At 29.7% G+C, this 25,492-nt stretch overlaps 5 protein-coding genes across 13 annotated transcripts in view; 3 read left to right on the top strand and 2 right to left on the bottom strand.

The window, feature by feature from the left end:
* Nucleotides 1-12,289, top strand: part of LOC117236469 (hepatocyte nuclear factor 4-gamma) — a 50,871-nt gene extending 38,582 nt beyond the window's left edge. For 5 of the 7 annotated variants that reach the window (XM_033499457.1, XM_033499455.1, XM_033499458.1 and 2 more), the window contains 6 exons: nt 1,574-1,775; nt 3,383-3,477; nt 4,235-4,371; nt 4,711-4,981; nt 8,177-8,329; nt 9,356-12,289. In XM_033499457.1, coding sequence (XP_033355348.1) covers nt 1,574-1,775; nt 3,383-3,477; nt 4,235-4,371; nt 4,711-4,981; nt 8,177-8,329; nt 9,356-9,864 — 1,367 coding nt within the window. In that variant the 3' untranslated portion in view covers nt 9,865-12,289. Of the gene's footprint in view, nt 1-1,227; nt 1,253-1,573; nt 1,776-3,382; nt 3,478-4,234; nt 4,372-4,710; nt 4,982-8,176; nt 8,330-9,355 lie in introns of those variants that run through there. The other 2 variants (XM_033499461.1, XM_033499456.1) reach the window with 2 other exon arrangements.
* A 1,466-nt stretch (nt 12,290-13,755) lies between these two features.
* Nucleotides 13,756-15,445, bottom strand: LOC117236477 (DNA replication complex GINS protein PSF3). Of its 2 annotated transcripts, none has more exons than XM_033499474.1 (4): nt 15,313-15,445; nt 14,641-14,785; nt 14,407-14,536; nt 13,756-14,107 (listed from the first exon to the last, which is right to left on the bottom strand). In XM_033499474.1, exons 1-4 carry the CDS (start codon nt 15,428-15,430, stop codon nt 13,880-13,882), a joined length of 621 nt encoding a protein of 206 aa, XP_033355365.1. In that variant the 5' UTR covers nt 15,431-15,445; the 3' UTR covers nt 13,756-13,879. The 2 variants fall into 2 exon arrangements, with proteins under 2 accessions (XP_033355365.1, XP_033355366.1); XM_033499475.1 differs by lacking the exon at nt 15,313-15,445 and adding an exon at nt 15,073-15,290.
* Nucleotides 15,446-15,611: 166 nt separating this feature from the next.
* On the top strand, nt 15,612-18,940 carry LOC117236467 (pre-rRNA-processing protein TSR1 homolog). The gene is made up of 12 exons (XM_033499452.1): nt 15,612-15,837; nt 15,912-16,182; nt 16,262-16,508; nt 16,580-16,777; nt 16,849-17,073; nt 17,163-17,328; nt 17,393-17,593; nt 17,673-17,896; nt 17,963-18,226; nt 18,301-18,411; nt 18,489-18,696; nt 18,768-18,940. Exons 1-12 carry the CDS (start codon nt 15,726-15,728, stop codon nt 18,923-18,925), a joined length of 2,385 nt encoding a protein of 794 aa, XP_033355343.1. The 5' UTR covers nt 15,612-15,725; the 3' UTR covers nt 18,926-18,940.
* Nucleotides 18,941-19,085: 145 nt separating this feature from the next.
* LOC117236476 lies at nt 19,086-20,537 on the top strand. 2 transcript variants are annotated; one of them, XM_033499471.1, is made up of 5 exons: nt 19,086-19,246; nt 19,358-19,456; nt 19,580-19,845; nt 19,911-20,126; nt 20,220-20,537. In XM_033499471.1, the coding sequence occupies exons 1-5, from the start codon at nt 19,222-19,224 to the stop codon at nt 20,481-20,483; spliced, it is 870 nt and encodes a 289-aa protein (XP_033355362.1). In that variant the 5' UTR covers nt 19,086-19,221; the 3' UTR covers nt 20,484-20,537. The 2 variants fall into 2 exon arrangements, with proteins under 2 accessions (XP_033355362.1, XP_033355363.1); XM_033499472.1 differs by having other exon boundaries at nt 20,204-20,537.
* A 2,237-nt stretch (nt 20,538-22,774) lies between these two features.
* On the bottom strand, nt 22,775-25,068 carry LOC117236472 (lipase 3-like). The gene is made up of 7 exons (XM_033499468.1): nt 24,772-25,068; nt 24,500-24,698; nt 24,039-24,153; nt 23,692-23,938; nt 23,445-23,600; nt 23,281-23,365; nt 22,775-23,204 (listed from the first exon to the last, which is right to left on the bottom strand). The coding sequence occupies exons 1-7, from the start codon at nt 24,988-24,990 to the stop codon at nt 22,831-22,833; spliced, it is 1,395 nt and encodes a 464-aa protein (XP_033355359.1). The 5' UTR covers nt 24,991-25,068; the 3' UTR covers nt 22,775-22,830.
* Between the last annotated feature and the right edge of the window lie 424 nt (nt 25,069-25,492).

Genomic DNA, 25,492 nt, shown 5'->3' with positions numbered 1-25,492 from the left:
ATTTCACGTAACACCGGAAATTATGAAAAGTATAAATATTCCATAGCTATGATAAAACTAAATAACACAGTTAAGATGGAAAAAAAATAATCGTTACGAAGCTGAGAATTTCCTCAGTATCGTCGCATGAGCGTAAAGTTGAACATCCAGAGATTTCAAATTGCTGGGAATTGTATTTTTATAAGAAGAAGTTATTCCTGAAAATCATGCAGATCTATTTATAAAGTTGTAATTATTTCCTTGAAAATTTCCCCGGGAAGACAACAATGTATCTAACTCATGAACACGTGTACATTAGTATTCGTGATTGATAAAGAACGCGACTTATCAGTAGGTTTATTGTTAACAGAAGATTCGTGAAGAAAACGCGCTAGCATAGAAATCGACGTATCCGACGCTCTTTATCACTAAATATCGACATTTATACGTATATATGTCTCGTATCGATAAAGAAATGATCCTCGTTCTCGGAACAAGATTTTGGTTTTATCCTATCTAGGGAATGTTATCCGTTTGCTAGATTATATTTATACCGTTTAGGTTATTTTTTTTTTCATGTTACTTGAATCGATATTCAGGAAGATCTTTATTGAACCGAGGTTATTGATTTAAACGCAAACAAATAAAAATAATGCATTGAATTGATATCAAGTTTGTTGGTCGGCAGGACATCAGAATTTGATTCTAGATTATCATTAATTTGATAAAGATAAGATATATTTATATTTCTATTTTAATTTTGCATTTTATATGTAAAATTATGTCCAATTCGTATTTTCTGGGAAGATATTTCTAGACAAATGAGTAAAGTACATAGCAATCTGTACAGCTACGATAGGAGCTATCTATTCATAAGTCTGCTTGAAAGTGGATCATTTATTGTTCGTAGCTTGCAATTAGCTGTCTGGTTCGAACTAGGTCTACAATGGAATTGTTTCGCTCGTGATTTTAGGCGGAAGGAAAATTTATTGTAATCTAACGGCTTAATTTGAATTTTTTCGATTATATTTGTAACGAATACATATTTCTAGCCCTTTGGAATTTTATTTTAACGCAGCTTAAATAGTCGTATTTGGCTAGAAATACTCGAGTAGAAAGTTGAAACACAGTTAGCTATGATAAATGACTTGTCGAAGAGATACGAAGCACTAACACAGCAAATAGAAAATGATAAACAGCTGGAGGATTATTTGGATAGTTAGGGAGTGAAGATATGACATATATTTACAATGATTGATGTGTATATAAACAGGTACATTTACGCATTACAAATAAACGTATAATTTTATCTAGTGTGGATAATTCCTTTCATTACTACCACGTTAATCAAATTTTTCGTGAACAAATTTTCGAAGTAAAATGTTTCGTTTTCTTCCTAATGGATTCGTTGAATTAATTGGAAACCATATTCACAGCCATCAGTGCTGTATGCTAGGAAAAAGGAATTAGTGACTATCAGAATACGTATAGTATCTTTTCGAAATTCTTGAATACGGTAAAATGATCACCAATTTTTTGTTAAGTTTCACTTATCTACAAATAAAATAGTAAATGAAAATTCGTCATGTTACAGATGCCGATCTAAGCATGGGGGCGGGCGCAGCTGGAGGATCGGTCCTCAGTTTGCCAGGATCGGGGGTAGGTGGCGTGCTTTCGCAGCACTGTGCGATATGCGGTGATCGCGCAACTGGTAAGCACTATGGCGCTGCTTCTTGCGACGGATGCAAGGGTTTTTTCCGGCGATCAGTCAGAAAGAACCATCTTTACACCTGCAGGTTGGTGAAATTCTTCTCCTTTCCTTTAAAATTAGATCTTCACCCAGGCCGGAATAAATTTTTGGAGGCCAAGAACTACGGTACAACTTCGTTTATTTGAACTTGTCGGCAGGCAAACAGTATGTTTGTTGGAGTCGATACGTATAGTTAAAGTTCATGTAATAGAAGCATACCATATTCCACTATCTATTATTTTCCTTCACATAATAGGAGCTCATATTTGAATAAGTGAATTCAATCGGCAGAAATTCAATTAATCGAGTATTAATTATAATTGCAATAGTTTTAAACATAAGATATTTATGTCATAAGACACAACGGAGGATCTCGCTTCAGAGAAAAATGAGCGGTTTATTTCACTTTTATGAAATATTTGAAATATTGCACTTGTAAAAATCTCCATGACTTATCTGCTTAGAAGTTTTATCTATGTTTAAAACTCAAATATTTTCGTTTATTTTTAAAAGCTGTATCTCCCATTTAAGAAATATCTATGACTAATGAATTTTCGTGATAATTGATAACATTTTCGAATGAGCTAGTAGTGAAAATTCGTTGGTCAGTGAATAAATTCGGTATCATTCTTGAAATTTCATTTATGTTATATATAAATTAAAGTCTTTATTCTAATTTTTTTAAGCAAGTTATTTTTTATTCTTAAATACGTATAATATAACGAATTAACAAATTAACGAAATATTTGTAGAAATTAAGATGTTAACAACACCTAAAAATAATTTTAACGATTTAATTTTTAAATTTCAGTTAAGATATAGATTTAATGGGAAATGTATTTTTAACAATCAGTTGGAAGTATATTTGGAAATTTAGAACTTAGATGACTTGCACTTGAATTATCAAAAATCAGGCTAATGAGAAATTTAAAATCGTTTGATAATTTTAATGTTAGCAGTTTTTGATAAATGTTCTTACAATATTCTTATGTAATATTCGATAAAAACTGCTTATATTATCAACTACATATTTTCGCTTATAATGATAAATGTTAATATCAATGATATATTGATGTACTTACTTCACTCTGTCACAAATTGCATATTTTCCAAATCATTGATTGTAGTAAATATGTTAAGCATCAAATAAGGTTATATGGTAATTAGCTTTCAAATTATGAAGTAGATACAAACCAAAATGTTATATAAGTTCGTTAAAGTTAGTTATAAATTTCTCATATTGTAAAATATGACGAATGTGAAGTAAGATTATATAATAACTGATTATGACATACATATATTGGAGATATTAATGAACATTACTTGATAGCTTTATTATTGGGGAATTATACTAAGTAAAATTATTATGAAAAGTTAATCCTCATTTGTAATCTTCAATATTTCAAAATGAAACACGTTGCAAATTATTTCTTTATTATAATCAATTCTCATTCTTCATATCTGTTAAAGGATACATCAACTTTAACAGTGAATAATTAATTCATGAATTCATTAAGTGCTTATCTCATATAATCCTAGATTAGTGAATTCTTTCTTCAAACTATTTTCTTATTTCTCCATATATTATACGGTATAATTGCTATATAATAAAATCTATAAATTATTGAAAATGTAATACTTTTTTTGTTGCAGATTTACTAGAAATTGTGTAGTAGATAAGGACAAGAGGAATCAATGTAGGTACTGCAGATTAAGGAAATGTTTCAAGGCTGGCATGAAAAAGGAAGGTATGCGCAAAAATTCTAACATCATTTTAATAAATATTTTCATGTTCAATAAATATTCCGCGTCTCTTTCCATATGATCATTAGAACTAAGAATGGGCGATTATATTATTAATAAAATAAATTATAGCAAGCGATATATTTAATTAGGAAAAAGTTACTATTATTTGTAAGTTATTAGTAAGATTTTATACGACTTTGATATTATTTGTGAAAAATTATAATAGCCACGTAACCGCTTTGTAGCCTTTTTAGGATACTGAAAACTTACCTTAAATCATTAATTAAAAATTTATAGTTTCCACCTCTGTGGAATGATAAACTTGAATATGGAAGCTAATATTAGCACTGAAAAATCTATTCAAATTCTTTAACTTATCAAACAATTTCTTTTTAAAATTAACGTTAAATCGAATCATGAGTAGCAAAAGTAACTTGAAGCTATAATCAAATTTATATATACAATAAATGACGTTGCAAAAGTTCCAAAAAAGCTTAATAATGCTTTTTCCTAATATTTGTAATAATTTCATCTGTCAAAAATATTTCTTTTTATTTATAATATGACAGAAAAACGAAGTATACGTGATAAAATAAAAAGAAAAGAAAGTGCAAAAACATTAGGCTTCTCAAGCAGTTAATTAGTGACTCAAAGAAAATATGCCGGTATACAGAAGGGCTTGTAAGAATGAGTCAATTATGTATATTATAAGCCATCACTGGAGTGAAATGAGCTTTCTATTTTCTTGTTTTGTTTCAGCCGTACAAAATGAAAGAGATCGGATAAGTTGTAGAAGGCCAAGCTATGAAGAACAAAGTAACAACGGAAGTGGGCTTTCTGTTGTTTCTCTTCTTCAGGCGGAAATGCTTAGTAGACAAGTTGGTGCTGCTCTCGAGGTCAGTTTGTGTGAAATTTAAGCTTTATTTATTCTTTCGCTTCTTGGTTTTAATGAAACAAATTTAATGTAGTAATTTTAACATTAGAATACTTCAACGATAGATTATGATCTTTGCAGTATTAAAGTTGAAATTATTTAAATTTCGCGCCAATTGAGATGTAGAGCCATTATACATTGAGAATAATAAATTATTATATTGCAATACCTACAATCTCCATATATTCTCTTAACTAGAAGTAATTTATTTAATTAATAAACCTATAAAATATATTTCAATGTTACTCCATTCAATATACATAAATCGCATAATGAGTAATTCGAGATTATGTTTAAACAGCTAGGCAGTCCGAACAGCGATATAGACCTGAGCACAAAACAAATCGCCAACATAAACGACGTTTGCGATAGTATGAAGCAGCAACTTCTTATCCTGGTCGAATGGGCCAAGTACATACCCGCTTTCAGCGAATTAACCCTTGATGATCAAGTAGCACTCTTAAGGGCACACGCGGGTGAACATCTTCTTCTAGGTGTTGCCAGACGCAGCATGCAATTGCAAGATGTCCTTCTTCTCGGAAACAATTGTATCATAACCAAGAATTGTCCTGGTACGTTTCTCTGTGGTTCCTTCTTGGGGTTAGGTTCACGCTTTTTTATGATTAATCCCTCGACGATCAAATATTAGTAATAGTAATATGAGAAGTTTGGTTTTGTCATCTAATAAAATATGTATGATTTTTTTTATATTATGCAATACACATTACATTACTGTGATTATTACTGTAAGATTGCAGTATAATGTTTCATATAATAAAAACATTTCCTATAATGTAATGAAAAATTTATAACAATAAATTTTAATTGGATATAAGTAATATTAAGGCATAAATAAGAAAAGCTATCATCAAGGGATTAAAAGAGGTTATATGGTCAAGCTTATATGATAAGTTTTTTTAAATAATCATATTATTTGTAGATTAACCCAAAATTGTTAACAACAGAATTGACACTAACACAACTATCATTTAAAAACGTTCATTTACTAATTACTGTAGTAGTAACGTAGCTTTCAGTAATAGTTAAACAAAAAATGTATATTTAGTGAAAATACATATAAATTGCTTTAAATCAGATTATTTAATTTTTCACACATTGAATGATAAACTTGTTACAAATTTATGCTAAACTTTTTATTATTACTGGATCAAATATTTATTTTGCTCAAATAAATCTATACAGGGTGGTTGGCAACTGGTGGTACACGCGGAAAGGGGGTGATTCTACGCGAAAAAAGAAGTCGAAAATATAGAATAAAAATTTTTCGTTTGAGGCTTTGTTTTCGAGAAAATTGACTTTGAATTTTCGCTCGGTACGCGTGCACTTTATCACGCCTCGTTATAACGGATTTCACTGTAGATTTAAAAAAAAATTAAAAAAGAAGATTAAAAAAAAATTTGTATTCTATATTTTCGACTTCTTTTTTCGCGTAGAATCACCCCCTTTCCGCTTGTACCACCAGTTACCAACCACTCTGTATAATACATAGATATAATTATGGGAATACCCTATCAAAAATATAGTGACATAAAACAGTTTTATCAACTGTCCTTTCACTGTTACCAACATAACATACGAACTGTAATACTAAATCTAATTATATTTCTATATGTAATCCGGTATAACAGTTTCTAATTGATAAAATAAATGCTCCTATTCATGCTTGAAGTATTCTCTACGTCATTTGAACAGTATATCATTCAACCACTAATGATTATGGACCTCATTAAGCTATTTATAACACTAATTCATTGAAATAAAATATCCTCGATGTTCACCTTGATTTACAGATTTAAAGAGCCATGAAAATTCATAAAACGATTATAAAAATTATAAATAAATATATCTCGGTCATCCCTAACACCTTAGTGCGTATGTATAAAAGAGATGATACAATATTGTTCATAAAATAATTTAAATAATAGTTTGGATAATAATTCACTATAGATCACATAATACGTAATACGATTTAGCACCAAAAAATTGAAAGAAATGAAAAGAAATTTTTATATATTTTGTTTGTAAAAAATTATCAAGTCTTAAGACAGGAAAGGAGGGGAAATTTTTTGCCAAGCAACCTTCTTAACAATCGATTATCGCATCAAAATATATTTTTTCGTGATTACTCACGATATCAGTTTGGCGGTATGAAACAACTGAAGGTATTATTATCCCGGCATAATAGAGATACTATCGCAATATTCGATCCGTCGATGTCATCGACAGATAAGATTTCATTAGATTGCGAGTCTCGGAAGAGATAAGAATAAATCACATTTGTTTTAAAAAGTTGTCCAAAGACATAATAAGATATCTTTAAAATTATTTTATCAAAATTGAAATATTTGACGAAATTTGTACAACTTCGTTATAACTTTTATGTTAACTCTATTGTTAGGATAAAATGTAAATTGTTAATCTTGTATTTCTATTTCTACTTATAATTATTTGTTTCTTAAAAATTATATTTCTAATTATCTGCAAATTTTTATGAAAAATATTATAGAAAGATATCTAAGATATTATGGTTATTCCAAATTTGCGATAACATACTAATCCCACTATTGTATCTTTATCTGAGGTACTTTAAAATTATTTTCAATGAAATTCCCGAGCGAGTATCTTATTTTGTGTGTTTCGATTTTTACAATTCATTCTCTAAAGTATCGAAAACGTCGTTCTTATGATATACTGTTTGGAATTTATTTTATGATATTTAAATGTATATGTCAAAAATTTAATTAATTAATTTTAAACAGTGTTAATTAAGACTTCTATAATAGATTTACTGAATTGCAATTACCAGCTAAACTAACATTTCTTTATTTTTTTTATTTGCAATTGTTTAGCTTACATGTAACCAAGTAGAAAATAATTATAAGTAAAAAGTAGAGTTTACATGTGATTGATAAGTTTCTTAATTGTAATTCGTACTTGTTAAAATAGGTCTGGCATAACTATAGGAAAATATAGGTGAGAAAAATACGAACTATTGCATGATGAATCATCTCCCATATGTCACTAGATGTTAAAAATAAATATTTAATTTATTCTTATGTATTATTCTATTTCTGTTAAAGTTTTGTGGAAAATAATCGTGTACTTAACACTGGGATAATGTGGCATTGAAATCGTTATGGTGAGCCGAGACAGTCGATACGTTAATTAATACAATTTATAGTGAACTATAAGATAGCATAAAAAATTATAAGTTTCCCAAAAGTAATTATTCAAACATATCCCCAAAGAATATTAAATACAATTATTCAAATTTTTCTTTTAATTGATCTACATTACATCAATCATTACAATAGATTATTAGCGATTCAGTTCAAATTGTAGATTAAATTTCCAATCTTTCTGTCCCATTAACATGAAACAAAATGATTAAAGTACCTCTCAAACTTCACTATTCCAACAACAAAGAAAAACTTCATTATTCTAATTAGAAAAAAAAAGAAGATATTTTATAAATTCCATTGTTCAAAATAATTAGTTAAATATTTACAAAGCTATCGATAGTCTCGTTGAATAAATTGCACGACCAATATTTGGGGTAGTAGCTAGTAGAGACTGAGTCCGGTCTTCACGTTGCTAATTGCAGTAGCATGAGTGCAAAGAGAAAATAGGTTTGACGTATTGGTTATTGCGGTGTCGTTGCTTTCCTTTAATACTTCCCAACTATAATCCGGGCTCAGTCAAATGGTAATAGGTGTCGATAGGAATGGTTTAACCGTGTTTATCAGTCATATCATTATCCGCAGAGGGCCGTAATCAGGACCTGGACATCAGCAAGGTTGGTATCAGGGTAATGGATGAATTGGTGAAGCCTTTGAACGAGGTGCAGATCGACGATACAGAGTTTGCTTGCTTAAAGGCCATCGTCTTTTTCGATCCCAGTAAGTATTTCTTTGATTCAAATAATAGAACCGTAAACTGAACTATCGTCCCTAAAATCATCGTTGTCCTGATCATATTCTTTTGAAATAAAATAAAACATGGTTTCATAAAAATAAATGCTTGTTTCATTTAATAAGTAAATGTAGTGATGTCTAAAAGTAACCAGTTTAGATAACAATTCTTTAGGATAACTTTGTTATTTTGAAGTTAGATTGTAGTAAAATAAGTTTTTTATTTTTGTTTTAAGAAACTTGAATAGCTTCCTTCTGATATATCTTCCAAGAGCTTGAAGTTCTTCTATATAGTGTAATATTTTTTTTAATATTTTAGAAAGTACAAATTTGTTGATATACAGTTGCATCTAATACATTAGTATCTTATTATAAATAATATAAATATCATCTTCCATTCTCACTCATCCCTTCTTTACTTTCACTCACTTATTCCCTATTGAATCACCATTTGTCACCATTAACTCCTACTATAAATAAGTGAAACCCCTTATTACCCATAGTACAAACAAAACTTTTATTATGCATATTATAAAGAAATCTTTTAATGTATTTAAATCAATTTCTTATGAGGTCTTAAGAAAACCGTCATAAAAGCGTCTTTCGACCATGGTTGTTCTTGATCCAAGATAATCTTCGATAATATCCTATTGATTATGTCAAGTTGAAGAACAACGTAGAATTTGCGTGTCATTCGGCGAAGATTTGCCGGCACGCGAGAACGATTGTCTCAATGAGATTTAATTGATGATCGGCGCGGTCACAGTCGCTATGCCGAAATGGATTGCAAGCAATGCACGCGTGCTCTGCTTTTTAATATGTGTAAAGATATGTATAATAAAAGTTAGCCGAAAATATAAAATAAAATTTGTTCATACGGGCTGAGTTACTTTGATGTAACTCAATATGTACATTTATTTCATAAAATTTTTGGATTAATAATTGGTTGGAAGAACCTGATTTTCACTAATATCATTTTTAATCCAAAATAATCCAAAACCTTTCTGTTAACAGATGCAAAAGGCCTAAGTGAACCACAGCGAATCAAGCAACTGCGTTATCAAATTCAGATTAACTTGGAGGATTACATAAGTGACCGACAATACGATAGTCGTGGTCGTTTTGGTGAGATCCTCCTAACTTTACCAGCTTTACAGTCCATTTCTTGGCAAATGATCGAACAAATCCAGTTTGTCAGACTGTTTGGAGTCGCACACATTGACAACTTGCTGCAAGAGATGCTCTTAGGTGGTGCAACAGCAGAGATCAACGGTGTTGCAACACCAATACCAATTTCAAACGCTCCTGGTAGTTATGTGAGCAGCAACGAGAGTCCTAGCAGTCCTTTGACCCCAACAAATATGGCTCCATTAAGTCCTCAGGATCATATGCTGAGTAGTGGAAGTCCTGTAATGATCCTGAGGGATCTTACACCTATTTCGAATCAAGAAGACGTGACTAGTGTAACAGGATTCAGGATGTTTAAACAGGAGCCCAGTCTTGAAACTGAATCAACCTTTTAATGATATTAAAAGACGTTAGAGTTTAAAGATTCTGGCGCATTGATTAACAAAACGCATAATTACTGACACGTCAACTCTATAAACGTGAAATATCTATACAGAAACTTAAAATATTGTGGAAGAATGCAGAAGGACTTTTAAGATCAAATTTAAATGATTAAACTTTATTAGTAAGAGTTAATATATTAATTTTCTCGGATTTTTGGAACAAGGGTGCATTCTACGAGAGTTTGTAGTCTACTTGAACGTTTGAAATTTTTCACATAAAACATATTGCAATATGATGCCAGAAGATGTTTCTTAAAACGAATTCTTTGACCGAAAAGAAAATAATTGGAGAGTTATCAAAAAACAAGAAAGAATTTAGTTTGTGTGTCATAAAACTGGGAGCTTTCCTTGGATGATTGATTTTCAAATGTTTAAATGGGAGACAAATATTGAGAATACATTAAAAGAAATTCACAAATTTTAAGATGGATGGAAAAGGAAAGATTCCACATAGTCTATAAAACATAAAATTTTTTAAAATGACGTTATTTGTTTTATTACTTCTCAACTTTTTGTGATTTGAGTGAATCAAAAGAACTTGTTGAAGATAATTTAAAGATGATACATAAGATGGAGGACTGCTTCCAAACATTTTTAAAGATCTTGAAACATACGATAAGATTTTCGAAAAGGTATCGGAATTCTTAAGAGATCCCAAAAGCAAGAATGGATTTTTAAAAATCAAGGTTTTATCAACCTTGCGACGAGAAACTCAGATTTTTTAACGATCTCTAGTGATCTTTTTGAACAATTTTTAAATGCTAGTGATAATTCTTATTTGATTTACAAATAAACAGAACATTTTTTTATTCACACGCTATGTTTACAAATACATTTGTTATTTTTTAAAATGGTGCAACTTAAGTGATCATTTTTAAAAAAGTTTTATCGAACTTCTCGCATTCATATTCATCAGTTTTGTTTGTAGTTTAAGAACACTTTTTAGAACTAGATTAAGGAATATCAGAAGTGTTACCAAATTTCTGATTATTGAGTAAAAGTCGCGCTCAATCAATTGCTCAATTACTCATTTTAATCACCGTAATCATAAGGTTCAATCAAAATCGGTCGATAATTTAGTAATAAAATACTTTTGTTACTTGGAACTTAAACAAAATATATAATGACATTAATTTACTTCTTATTGCATAATATTTAATAATCGCATTTCATAAATGTCATCGGAAGTAAACAAATCTTTGGCTTAAGGCAAAAAGGAAGAAAAGAAAGACATGAAGAAAGAATTTTCTCTATTATAGAGGAACAATCTTTCTTTAAATGTATTATTTTATCATGAGCTGTGTTTCATTAGCGTTTTCTGTTTTTACTTTCATCAGAAGATCTTTTGTTTAACATAAGATCTTGTTCACATAAATGCAATCATAAATTTTAAGTGTTATATTCATAGTATATAAGCGTATAGTTATTTATACAAAGGGTTTATTAATTATATTATTTATAATATATTCCTACCAGAGAATATTTTTGTTACCACAATAAAACATCTTGTTATTCTTGTTATATAGAATATGACGATGATTATTTTTATAAATGCTTTTGTAAATTAAACGTACGTTACATTCTTTTAAAAAGAATATTGGACAATATCAACTATCTCTTTCTTACACATTGATAAATATCCATATAAGTGAATGCAACAAGATTTTAAATATTGTACATAGTATTTTATAAGGATAAGTTATGTTTGTATACTAATTTTTATCTAATCAAGTCATCTTAATGTCACCTACAAAAATCAGGGTACAAACATGTAATTATCATTTCAAAATCTAATACTTTCTAGGAAATGTGCCAATATAAAATATATGACTTTCATAATAAATTCATTTTAATTACATTTAGAATTGTATTACAATGACAAGGTTTTTTGTTTTTACCAGTCAAATAAAAGATTTTAGACTTAACAAATACTTTCATCTTAATATCATGCTCATTCGTTTAACACATAGGAGATATTTTTAGTCTAGATACTTCTTAATATACATAACAAATTATTTAATATTAAAACCTAAAATCGTTTACAACCATTCTCTTTATATAAAAAATTTCAAATTTTTATTTTAGAATACCTATTATTTAACCCCTTAACCCACGATTTACGTTCGAGAATATTGGGCTGAAAACGTAAACAAGCTATTATATATTATATTATATGTTACATGTGGCCCGATCATCGTACTATGGACTATGTCCGTAATATTTACATTTGGTCCGATCATCTACCACGGGCTGTGCCCGTGATATTTACGTTTGGCTCGGTTAAGGGGTTAAACAACAAAAGTAACACGTCATACATTTATAATAATTTGAAATTTTGTCAAGAAATTTATTCAAGATAATTCTTTTGTATTATTTGAAAAAAATTCATTAGGAAATATTTATAACTTGTTAGGTTCTAATGTTAAATAACTTTCAAATTGAATTAGAATGTTTTCTCTACATTCAGTGCATAAAATCTTTAATAAAGAATCGTAAATATAAAAATATTTATTTGAAATGAATGAAATATTCAAACTATCAATAGGCGTCAGTCTCTTCAATTTAGAAATATAATAACAATTATTTTTAAATGTTTCATAAAAATTATTTTTGTTCTTGTGTTATTATGTATTAATGCTTTAACTGACAATACAACTGATATTGTTACTCAAAAACAGTAAATTAAAAACATGTAAATTAAGTCAAAACTTAATTTTTTTCAATCAACTAAAAATATTAATAAAATATTCGAGTTTATAATAAGAAGGCAATATAAATATTTTCGTGAATTTTTTTCACCATTTAAAAATGTTTTTGGTTTTGTGCGCAATAAATGACATTCCACATAAAAAATCAAAACTAATTAGCAAGTAGTTAGCACCTCTCTCAACGAAGAGAGGAGCACTCGCCATTGCAATGCAATTATTTTTTAGCAAAGGAGTACGCATACTTTTGTTAATGTCCTGTACATTTGGAGTATGATTTGTTTTTCATTTTCATTAGAACTGTTTACTAAATTTGTTATAAAATTATGAGTAAAAAATTTTGTAGAATTTGAAAATTGATGTTATTCGAAATTATTATAAACACAGTAAATATTAAAAAAAAAATACGCATATTTTTTATATGGGAATATTGAAAAAATGAACAGTCTAGAGTAATAGCTGGTTAGGAAACTAAAATTAATTTTGACAACGAAAATTAAAATTAATTATAAATTACATAACTATATTATAAGATTAAAATTAATCGTGACAATGTAATTAAATATAAATGAAAACTATACGTTGAAAAAATAAATAATCGTTCTACATATACAGAATGCATATACGCACAAGAAATATAATTTAAAAGATTCTAAACAAGTTGTTAATTCCAAATGTTCATCGCGACTTCTGTTAAGTTTCGTATTTATGACCGTATAAAAAACAATAATGTAATTAATTAATTATAACAATATTTTAAGTTGTAACATTATTGTTAGTATGTAACGCAAAATATAATATATAAATATAAAAATGGAGCATTTTATGTAACATGTGTGTACGCCCATACAGAAACTGTAAATTAGTGAAAGTGATAATATTATGATTATAAAATGTATAACAAGTGCGTTTTTTCATAACTTTTTTGTATTTATTTTTTTTACTCAAGCAAGTTCTAATTATTTTTTAATTTCTAAGTAAATGAAAGAATATTTGTTGCAATATCAAATACATTAATATATTTCCAATAATCAGCTTTCTACAATATGGTAGTAATATGCAAGTTCATTAAAAATGTAATTTAAAAAAGTTACGTTATATAATTTATGTTATAAAATGTTTTGCACCTGTTTCTCGATTATTCTAAATAAACTCAGTTTATTCTACAATATTGATATTTTCAGATTATTTAAAAACTTGATAAAAACATTATTCTACAAATTATTGACATTCGTATGCTGTATCTTTGTAAAACGAAAAAGCTAATCAAGTTCATATTTGTCCCGTTTCCGTTTTTTCAAATTTGTCGCTATTTCGGAAATAACCATTTCATTTGTACCCATCTTTAACCATTCCGTAAGACGAACTTTGGCTTGTCGACCGATAAGGAAGAGATCTCTTTCAAGTCGAGGAAGTTGAATTGCTAATGTAGGATCAGATGTTAGATTCTGAGACCAGTCCATTACTAATTGAAAACGAGACTTAAATGTCTGAAAATGAAGAACGAAAAGGCTCCATATATTTCGAAAAATATATTAGAAAAGATAGAAATTAATTCTTGGCTGTGACCTATCTATCATGATACTTTAGTTTTATAAAGTTATTGAAATTTGTAACTTCAATTCTGTATACATGGATTAATTAGAATATCTTTCAATTATAAGATTTCCAATGTTTTACATAACACACATGATATATTCATAAAAGTATTTGAATACTTTTATGAGGCACTATATCTTATTAAAAAATAAAAAAGACATAGTACCTATTTTTACTATAATTCGCTTACCTGTAGTAAACTTTCTGCAATTATTTCAGAATCTTTGCCACTGAATTTTCTTACGTGCATTCCTAATTCATAATAAAATGGATTCCATCTACTTAAAACTATAGCATCAGCATCTGCTTCTAAAATTTCTCTAAAAGCACAAATGATATAAATAAGTATACACAGGAAAGTGTTTGTAATGATTTGTTCACATAACATGTTGTTGAAAAACAAATAAAAATTTAAAAATCAAACCTATATCCTTCTTTGTATATATTTGGTATATCGATATTAACTGCTGGATTCTGTAAATTTTTTAATGCATCTGCTAGCCATAATGGAAACTCTACTTTGGATCCAACTTGTAAATCCTCAGATTGACACGAAGGATCCAAAAAACCTTAAACAATAGTATTCGTATCTTTAACAATATTATATATCATTCTTATCAGGTATTGTATACATAATATGAATATACTGTGATTATTATATAGATTATATACAAATATGTCAAAATATAATTAGGACCTTATAAAAGTTATATTATTAGTTTTTATTACTTAATCCAGTTTTATAGAGTATATCTCTATAATATAGAGAATATCTCATTTTTTGAAGTAGACTAATTGAAGTATAGTTTTATAGAATATATCTCAGTAAGTAATAAAATAATAAATGAAAAATTACCTAAACCAGGTAAATCTACTTCAATTTTACAAGATATTCGTTCTTCAGTAGATAAAATGTCAGTTATTGCAAAATAATCCGGGATATAACTTTGACAACATGCCATTTTACAAAACTAACTCATGTTAGCATAAGCAATGAATTATCCAAAGTTCACCTCAATTCAGTATGACCATTGACTAAGAATAGGGTAGACATGACGTTAAATGGAACATATGTCTCAGGTTGTGAAATACCGACCTGCCAAAGAATCAGAGTGTTTCTTACGCTCCCTATGGTTCTCTAGGGCAAACATAGGAATTATCCCAGACGACTCGTCAGTGAATATAATGCCAGAGAAGACGTGTGTTAAGCACATAGTATTGCATCCCTCATTCCAGGCCAAGCCGTGTGTTGCCAGCTATCCTCACATGCTCCAAGTTGCAGTTCCTTTCATCTTCTACAGATGGCGTTACAAGCCTTATCGCACAATATTGCATCCTTAGTATATGAACAAGCCATGCGTTGCCATCTATAGAAAATGAAAGAAACTGCAACTTGGAGCATGTGAGGAGTGAAGCAACACACGTCTTATCGTGAGGTTTTACACATGGCAAACAGTTAGATTTATTATAAGGATATTTCATTTACAAGAATATATACTTTCAAATAAAATGGGAATAACAAAGCAAGAAGTACATCGGCCTGGTGCATTTAAACAAGTTAATAAACCACATAAAACGGGTAGACATCGTAGTAAAGGATCAATAAGTAGCGCGGTTAAAGGTAAAATTCTTTGCAATTTATGTTATTATAGCTTTTTACTGCTTTCTATATTTTCTAATTTGAAACCAATATAGGAAAAGTTGGAGTAAAAGTTTCATCGAAACGTGCTACTAAAGATCTTGGGAAGAGTGCCCGAAGGCTTCAATCTTCACAAATTAGAAAAAACAAGAGAGAGGAAGTGTTGCAGCAAAAAAGGAATTTTGGTGCATCCCATTCTGCACCTATTCTTATATGCATTATTCCATTACAAGAAGACCTAGATATTGATAATATATTATCAATAATAACAAAAGCTGATGAATCTGCTAATATAACTAATAGTCCATGTGGTACAATACATTTAAGGTATAATGCTACTATGATAAATGATAAATGATATTAATAAAAATATGGATTATTAATTATCAATCTTTTTTTACGACAGTGTACCTAGGTTCAAGCAACGCTTTTCCATTGTGGTCCCACCAGTTGGTAATTTGTTTGCCACATTAGATATAGCAAAAATAGCTACAACTGTTCTTTTTGTTGCATCCGCTACAAATAAGTCTGATAATAGTCCCAGATCTGAAGTACTTGATGACTGGGGAACAGAAATTATTATGCCCTGTGTTGCTCAAGGTTTGACAACTCCTCTAATAGCACTTACAAATGTTGAAAGTCTTCACATAAAGGTATTGTGTTTTTGATATTTATTATCATATTTTGTACAAAAATAATTTCAATTTCACGAACTTTATTACAGAAACGTCAAGATTTTAAAAGCCATGTACAATCTAAACTTTCTAAGTGGCTTCCTGAGGAAAAAGTTTTGCAATTAGATACTCCCACTGATGCTTTTAATGTTTTACGACGTGTTGGTACTCAAAAGCAAAGAACTGTATCATATAGAGACAAAAGAGCTCATTTGTTAGCAGAAGAAATAAAATTTAAATGTAATGAAGTAGGTATTGATGTAATAATTATCTATACTAATTAAAAGATAAGTATATATCCAAATTCGATTTCATATAGAACTCCACAGAGCTTGGAACTCTTATGATCTCAGGATATCTTAGGAACGTACCATTATCAGTTAATGGTCTAGTACACATACCTGAATTGGGAGATTTTCAAATGTCTCAAATTGATGCACCTGAAGATCCATATCCAGTGGAGAAAAAGTTGAGAAAACATTGTAATGCAATGGACGATGAACCATCCACGCGGGTTCTTGAACGCGCAGATCCAGAAAAACAAGTAATTTCATGAAATAAAATAAAACTTTAAATTTTTAAAAGCAATCAATCAATTAATTAATCAATTAATCAATTTTCTTAATTTTTTAGGAATCTCTCGAAAGTGAAAATATACCTGACCCTATGGATGCTGAACAAACTTGGCCTACAGAAGAGGAATTAGCCGAAGCTAAAGCTCAAAGAAAAAAAATTGTAAAGAGAGTTCCAAAAGGAACTTCTGAATATCAAGCAGCTTGGATTCCTGATGAGGATGGAGGTATTTGTTTTTAGTCGTAAATTAAATTTGGAGATGCATATTATTCTTTGCTTGCATTTTGTAGAGGAATTGAGTGAGTTCTCGAACGACGAATCAGAAGACGAGATGTCTGTTGATGAACCAAAGTCTCAAGCAGATAGTGGACCAGATGCAGAAGAAGACGAGGAAGAATACGAAACAATTACTGTGTCCGAAGTTCCTGATGAACGATACGATCAGAATATTGATATGACAGAAGAAAAAGAAGCAATGGAAAACTTGAAGAGTATGTTTGTCGAATATATCTATATTACATTATTGAATATGTATTATTGAAATCTTTAACCACAATTTTTCAAATATAGACGCAAAATTAGATGCACAATTTCCTGACGAAGTAGATACACCTCAAGATATGTTAGCAAAACAGAGGTTTCAAAAATATCGTGGACTTGAATCATTCAGAACAAGTCCGTGGGATCCGAAAGAAAACCTTCCTACTGATTACGCTAGAATATTTCAATTTGAAAATTTTGATCGGACGCGAAAACGTATATTTAAAGAATCTCAGGAAATAGAGGGTGCTATGGTATGAAACATTTGATTAATTAAAAACTAATTATTTATTCATGCTAAATTATACAAATATTTTTAGCCTGGTTGGTATATCACAATTCACGTTGTAAATGTACGGCAAGATCTTTTTATTGCATTTTCTTCATTGGAAAATCATCCATTAATTGTATTTGGTTTACTACCAAACGAGCACAAAATGTCTGTCTTAAATGTGGCATTGAAACATATTAATATTAGTCCACAACCGGTGAAATCTAAAGAAAAATTGATATTTCAATGTGGATTTAGAAGATTCACTGCGTGCCCAATATTTAGTCAACACACAAACGGAAACAAACATAAAGCATGTATTATTTTCTGTGAGATTTTAATATATTCTATTTATATCTTGTTACCAAGAATAGAAATATTTTTCAGTATGAGCGGTATTTTCGTCCAGAGAACACTGTCGTAGCAAGCATGTATGCTCCAATTATTTTTCCACCATGTCCAGTATTATGTTATGTTCAAAAATTGAATAAATCATTGGTAAGGAGGCAATAATTATATACAAGTTAAAGGTTGATTCTATTCTTATATTATTAAAAGTTACAATATTTTTGTAGGAATTAATTGCAACTGGAAGTGTATTATCTGCAAATCCAGATAGAATAGTTGTAAAACGTGTTGTTCTTAGCGGCCATGCGTACAAAGTACATAAACGATCAGCAGTTATAAGATTTATGTTCTTTCATCGAGAAGATATAAACTGGTTTAAACCAGTTGAACTACGAACAAAATATGGTCGTAGAGGACATATAAAAGAGCCATTGGGTAAATAGATCATAAATGTTTCTTAATTTAATTGATGTATTTAATTAAAAAATGACACTATTTTTTCCTAGGTACTCATGGTCATATGAAATGTGTATTTAATGGTCAACTGAAGTCGCAGGACACGATTTTAATGAATTTATACAAAAGAGTATTTCCAAAATGGACATATGAACCTTTGTTGTTAACAGAGTTACAACATCAAAATGAAAGCATGAACATAGAATAAAATATGTTAATTAAAGTATTAAAATGTATATATATACTAAATAAAATTTTGTCATACATTTAAAATGCTTACCTTATACACGTCTTGTTTTAATATTATGTAAAATGAATTCTAATTTTAATTTGAATGTATGATTTCGATATATCGCGAAATGTATCACGTGACTTATGCTCCAGCCAATTAGCTTCTTTTAAGTAGTATCTTGTATACTGTTTGAAAGGTAACATTGTTGTGTGTGATGTTATTAAATAATATTTGATAATAATAGTATTAAGCAAGAATTTTTCAAAGAAAATATGGACTTGGATACTTCTTATATTGGTAATTAGCATTTCATATAAATAAGAGTGTTGACAGACAAATGTAGATGTTTAATACACAAAAATAATGAATCTAAACTTTCTTCTTGAAATAACTATCTATTTAATACAGAACCTTTACTTGATGATTGGCTAGAAGAACTTCAATCAATCATTAAAGCGCAAGAAAGTTTTATCAAAGCTAAAGACGAATTTTACATGCCATTTGTAGGTAATTATTGCATTTGAAACTGTATCCCTTTGTTAATATTAATTTCATTTTTATTTATATCTTTGTTGTTCCTATTTTGATAGAATATAATAACAACAAAATTTTCATTCATACTGCTTTCAGCTATACCAATTCCAATTATCAATGCAATATTTAAAATAACAGAATATCTCCATTTGGGGCCAGATACTAGATACATTGCTATTCACTTATATGATAAATTTATGTGTAGCTATTTTTGGGAAGTATATAGAAATGCTGATCAAACAGAAAGTTCTTGGTCTCAAGTTTGTAAAAAAGTAGCAAGTCAATCAAAATTATACCTCATGTCTTGTTTGCAATTAGCAAATAAAATGGATTCACATTTCAACAAGTTAAGAATATCGCAAGTACATATACATGATTTTATTCTAAATTTATCAATAGTGGTATCTTAATGTTTTATATGCTACAGGTACTTGGCATCTTACGGTGTATAGACAAAAAATCTGAATACACACCCAATGTAATTTTTCTATCAGAATATAAGGTATTTAAGACTGTTGGATTCAGAATGCCATTTTACACTCCGTTAAATTGCGTAGAAATTCTTTTAGCTGCAACAGGACTCAAGGATACTCCAAATATGCAAGAACTTACTATAAATTTATTGGATCTAGTTTATCTGCAGGTTTGAATTTTATTAATAGATATTTGTAAGACATTAGTAATATGTTATAAATGACATTAGCATGGTTAATGAAACAGATATATATGGTTATAGAGGGAGGAAATATATTTTCATTTGCAATGTTTGTTGCAAGAACATATAGCAAAAACTCAACAAGAAAAGAGGAGTCTTATGATGTTAATGTCAAATATATTATTTTTGGGAGCTTCTATCGTTCTTTGTGGGGCATTCTTTTTGTGTATAGATTGCAAATCAGTAAGAATTATAGCTTCAAAATTATCGCAATTAATAGATATGAAGATTCATGATATTTGGGATATGGCTAACATACTTCTTATAATGGCAATTCAAGAATAATTCTTAAAAAATCTATGTAAAAGTAAACTTTTGTATATTGTATATTTATATTACTGCATATCAATAAATTTGTACAAATTATTAAGAAAATGAGATAAAAATTGTTTTTATTATTGATTCATTTTAGAATTTTATAATTAATAATTAATAATTATTAAAATTGTAAATTTTTAATGCTAGTTTTAAAATAATTTTATATATGTCCTCTATATGCAATAAAGGAATGTAATTCTTACATATACCGTTAGGTGAAATGTATAATTACTACATTCTTATGAATAAGTACTTCTTCAATAGTAAATAACATATACATCCAACTATATTAACTTAAACTAACTTAAACACTTTCAATATCTCACTCACTATTGACAATACAAAAATATATTAGAGAAAAGAAATTATCTGATTTAGAAGGGCAAATGTGATAGTAATCATATTTTTTATACGTTTCAAGATTATCGATATTTTTTTAAATGGAGCTATATCTTCTTATCATCATGGCGTTACAGGTTACAGCTGAAATTAAGAAGAAAAAGTTACGATAGAAAGATCAATGAAGGAAAATTGATTTCAACAAGTGTTAAAAATGATGCCAATTGTCAATAGGAGAAAAGTTTCCTCAACATTGCGTTGGATCGCTCTTTGTACAGCCATTCGATATAGCCTGCGCGTTCGCTTGATCTTAAACCTCTAAGCTTCTTTCTGTGGGGTACGATTAAACAAACAATTTATCATGATATTAGTATAATACTATAAAATATGGGAGATATGTATTAAACAGAACAATGTGATAATATTAGTCGTCACGTTATACGGACGGCCAAGAATCATACGTTAATCGCTCACAGAAATGTATTGAAGTGGATGTTCATAGCTTTGAACACTTGTGAAGTAAGTTTTTCTTCATCGACCACGCTAAACATTTATGAATTTTTGGTATTCAAGATCATATGAATGCATAATATTATAAGTTTTTGGATTAATCGTACCTTCAGCGCTGACGCCATGATAATAAAAATATATACGACCAGGAATAAATATATACTCTTTAAAACAGAGTAACTTTTTAAAAATTAGACCAACGATTTGAATTTTTTGTTTTGACAAGTTAGAAGGATTAGTTTACTAGACAATGTGTAAAAGGATATTAGGAAAATTGCAGTTGGTCGGAATCGCGAAGAAAATAGTAAGGGTTACTTCGTGTAACTCTATCCGAGCCTGTAATGAAAATTTAAAAAGTACATTTTGTACATTTATGCTAGTTATATACATGTTGAAAATTTAACCGAAATCGGTTAACATTACCACGAACTAAAAACGATTAAAAACGATGCGAAGTTATAATTTTCTATAACTTTATTAATTATAGATTCTTATTTATCTTTCGATGCCTGTTATTTGATTCTACACCAGCTGATTTCGATGAAATTTCCAACATGTACATAGCTAACATAACTCTTCAAGATGTGTTATTTAAATTTCCATTAGAGGTACAGATAAAAAAGTTCCGAAAGGTGGCCTTTATTTTCTTCGCGATTGCGGCCAACTGCAATTTTTTAAAAATTTTTCCTTCGCATCGGTAGACTAATTCTTTTAACTTATCAAAAAAAATTCAAGTCGTTTGGTTCAATTTTGGGAATGTTATTCCGTTTTAAAGAGTATGCCAATACTTTTGTTCGTGACTGTATGTAATCGCGCTTAGAAAAACAGCAATGACCTTGAAATCTCGAAATCTATGACCTTGAGGTAAATCTCATATTTACCATCATATTTGCCCTCTCAAATCAGATAACGTTTTTCTCTGAAATTTTGTCTATCAATAATAAGCGAGATATTTACGGTACTAGAGTTAAGTGAAACACGCTGTATGTATTGGGTTGGCAGCTAAGTGATTGCGGATTTTGTCATTAGGTGATAATGATATATGTACAAGAATATATGTATAAGAAGCCTATATTATTTCTCAATCATAGTGCGTTTGTTACGAATGTTCAAAATTCACAACTGAAAGCATGGAAATAATTCAAAAGCTTATGAATTAATATATTTTAATTAATTGATACATATGTATATTCTTGCTGATCTATGATCGTTTAATGGATTACACATGTAAAGAATATAAGATAATTACAAGACAAAATTAATAATTGATGTCTTAATCGTTCTTATAATCACATAATATGGTTCTTATACACTGAATAGATTCATTCAATACTTTTCTGATTAGAATGTTGATCTGATTTTTGAATAATGACAAAGCCGTTGATTTTATTTATGGTACAATATACAAATTTATGGTCAGTCATGTTTTTATTAACATAATTTGCACTTCATAGTCCAATAATATTCATTTTTTGTGAGTTTCCATGAGACTTAAAATTTCATTGTATACCCAAGCATCTACATGCTTGCCCCATAAGAAATCAATATGCCCAAAGCTGTCGGATGGAACTAACAATTTCTGAGCATTGGGTAATGCTCTGTACAATTGATGCAAGTCCTGTAAAGATATCAACAGGGAAGAGAAACTTGAAGAATTCAGTAGAAACTGAAGCAGCGCGATAAACAGCATACGAACCTGAACATCGGTATACATATCACTGGCACTATAATGCAAATACACTGGTAGCTTAACGTTGGCCAAATTATAATCAGGAGGATGTATCGTACCGTATCTTTTCATGTTGCCGACAAGGCCGTAGTCAAATTTCCGGAACTTGCCTATGAGAAGAAAAGATTTAATTTGGAAAAAGCAAAAGGTTGTACATTTTATAAAATTATATTATTAAATATCAACCTGAACTAATCAATTGTCCATAATGTACGATTTGCCTAACAGATGAACCAGCAGGATCATATTGCACAATAACAGGCAATAGAGTCTATGAATTAGAATCAAGTTAAATCGAAAACTATTGTATATGTATAGTGATTACATTGAATGCACATGCATATGATTACCGTATTAAGTTCTTTACTGAAGCCAGCACACAAGAATACGATGTTTTTACATATTGGTTGCAAAAGTGCTTCTTTATCACACACAATTGTTCCAAGCATCTGTATGAGTTTATCCGATGGTTTGAATTCATACATGCCTATCAAATCTGTTATGAGCTGTAAAAAAAAAAAAAAGACCAAAGATGAGAAAAATTCAGCATCGTTTGATTTGATATGAAAATTAGTAAATGCAGCTCCTAAAGCGTACATTGATATCGTTGGAAAAAGGAGCCAAAACATGGAATAGAGGACTTTTTGTCCTGGACATGAAGACTGCTGGACCCAAAGCAAAAGAAGCGATAATCTTCTCTTGATACTCTGGCCGTTCGCTAGCCATTACAAAGAACGACGTACCACCCTGGCTATGTGATATGATGAAGATTTTCTCTTTTTTTGTTTGAGTGAGGATATGGTCGATCATCGCTGGCAGATCGTACACTCCAATTTCATGCCAACTGTACGAAAGTAACAATCGTTGTATTATCAGGAAGTAACGGTGCGGCAATCGTATCGATTACCAAAATGCGTTTTAACGAACGATTATTCCAATTATACCTGAACATCCAAAAATCTGGCTCTGAAACAGTCCAATCCAAGTGGTTTTGTGAGTACCTGTTGCCACGCACATTACCCAACCATACATCGTATCCCCAATCTGCTAATATGAAACCTAAAATTTGGAGAAAAATATTAATCGGATATCATTTAACCCTTTGCACTCGGCATATTCTTCAATTTTTTATTTGTTCTTTTCGTACAATGCGAAGGGAACATATATTTTTTAAAAATTTGGACCTTGTGTGGAGTTTGTGCTATATAATCACCAGTATTCTCATTGTGTCCCTTCAAGGACAACAGCCAAGTGCAAAGGATTAAAATTAACGTAAATTTGTTTTTCCTTGGAAATGTAAATCTATTCCAAAAATGGATGACTTTCTTAAAAAAAAAGAAAAGAAAAAACAAATTATAGCACTTAAAAAAGTTTATTCTATAGACGAATAGTAAATTGATAATACCTAAACTCTTTTCAGGACCTGACAAAAGCCACGAAGCCGAGCAATCAAAAACACCATGGACAAATAATACAGCTATCTTATCGTCAGATGGAGGTATTTTGTCCGATCCTACGATTCTATCCAGTTGCAAAATATACCGATCCTCTGTGACGACTCGATGAGTTTCGGCTATGTATCCCGCTTTTTCTGCGAGTTCTTTCTGCAGAAATGCTGACTCTTATTTCAACGTAAATACTAGGAATTATATGACGATCTCAGTAAAATTTACTTACAGGAGTTAGAACATTAAACTCAGATGCGGTATTAGTGATGTGATTTGGTTCATGCTGTTGTCCTGTAAATGACCCTCCTAAAATCACCGGCAACGCGCAACATAAAATAGATATCTTGAACATCATCGTGGGCAGTACGTCTTCAAACAATTCGAATTGTTTCATAGACTTATATAAAGAATCATTCCCAGATGTATTTGTGCAAACAAAGTAGCGCATTAAGTTGTTATCAGTTATCGAGTATCAGATCAAAATGTTGTCTACATATATAAACCACTTGGCTATTAAATCGCTACGAAGATAAATCTTTTATTGATATTACGAGATATGATTTATATCTAATTTTTGTTGTTATAGATCTTCGGATTTCTCTCTTTTTCAAGCAGAAAGGGAATAGGTATACGCAGACAGTAGCTGATGAAAAACAATGATTTTTTATTTTTGATTTGCGACTTTGATCAGTTACTTGATTTAAAGATAAACACAAGTAAACAACCAATGAAAAATATCAATAAATGTTGCAGGTGTTACAACTTTTGAGGTATGAAAAATTCTGATATGTATCAATTCATACACTGTGAAGATATCTACGCTGATACACTGTGAAGAATGAGTATACTTCTTATCTCACTATTCATAAAAATATACAAACATTTTTAGAATTTTTTCTGTATATGTATACAATCAATCACAAAAAGATTCGAACACTTTATAATTTCAA

This window comes from Bombus vosnesenskii, unplaced genomic scaffold (assembly GCF_011952255.1).
Source record: "Bombus vosnesenskii isolate JDL3184/JDL3185 unplaced genomic scaffold, Bvos_JDL3184-5_v1.1 scf7180000013349, whole genome shotgun sequence".
NCBI lineage: Eukaryota > Metazoa > Arthropoda > Insecta > Hymenoptera > Apidae > Bombus > Bombus vosnesenskii.
This window is presented reverse-complemented; position numbering and strand designations above follow the sequence as displayed.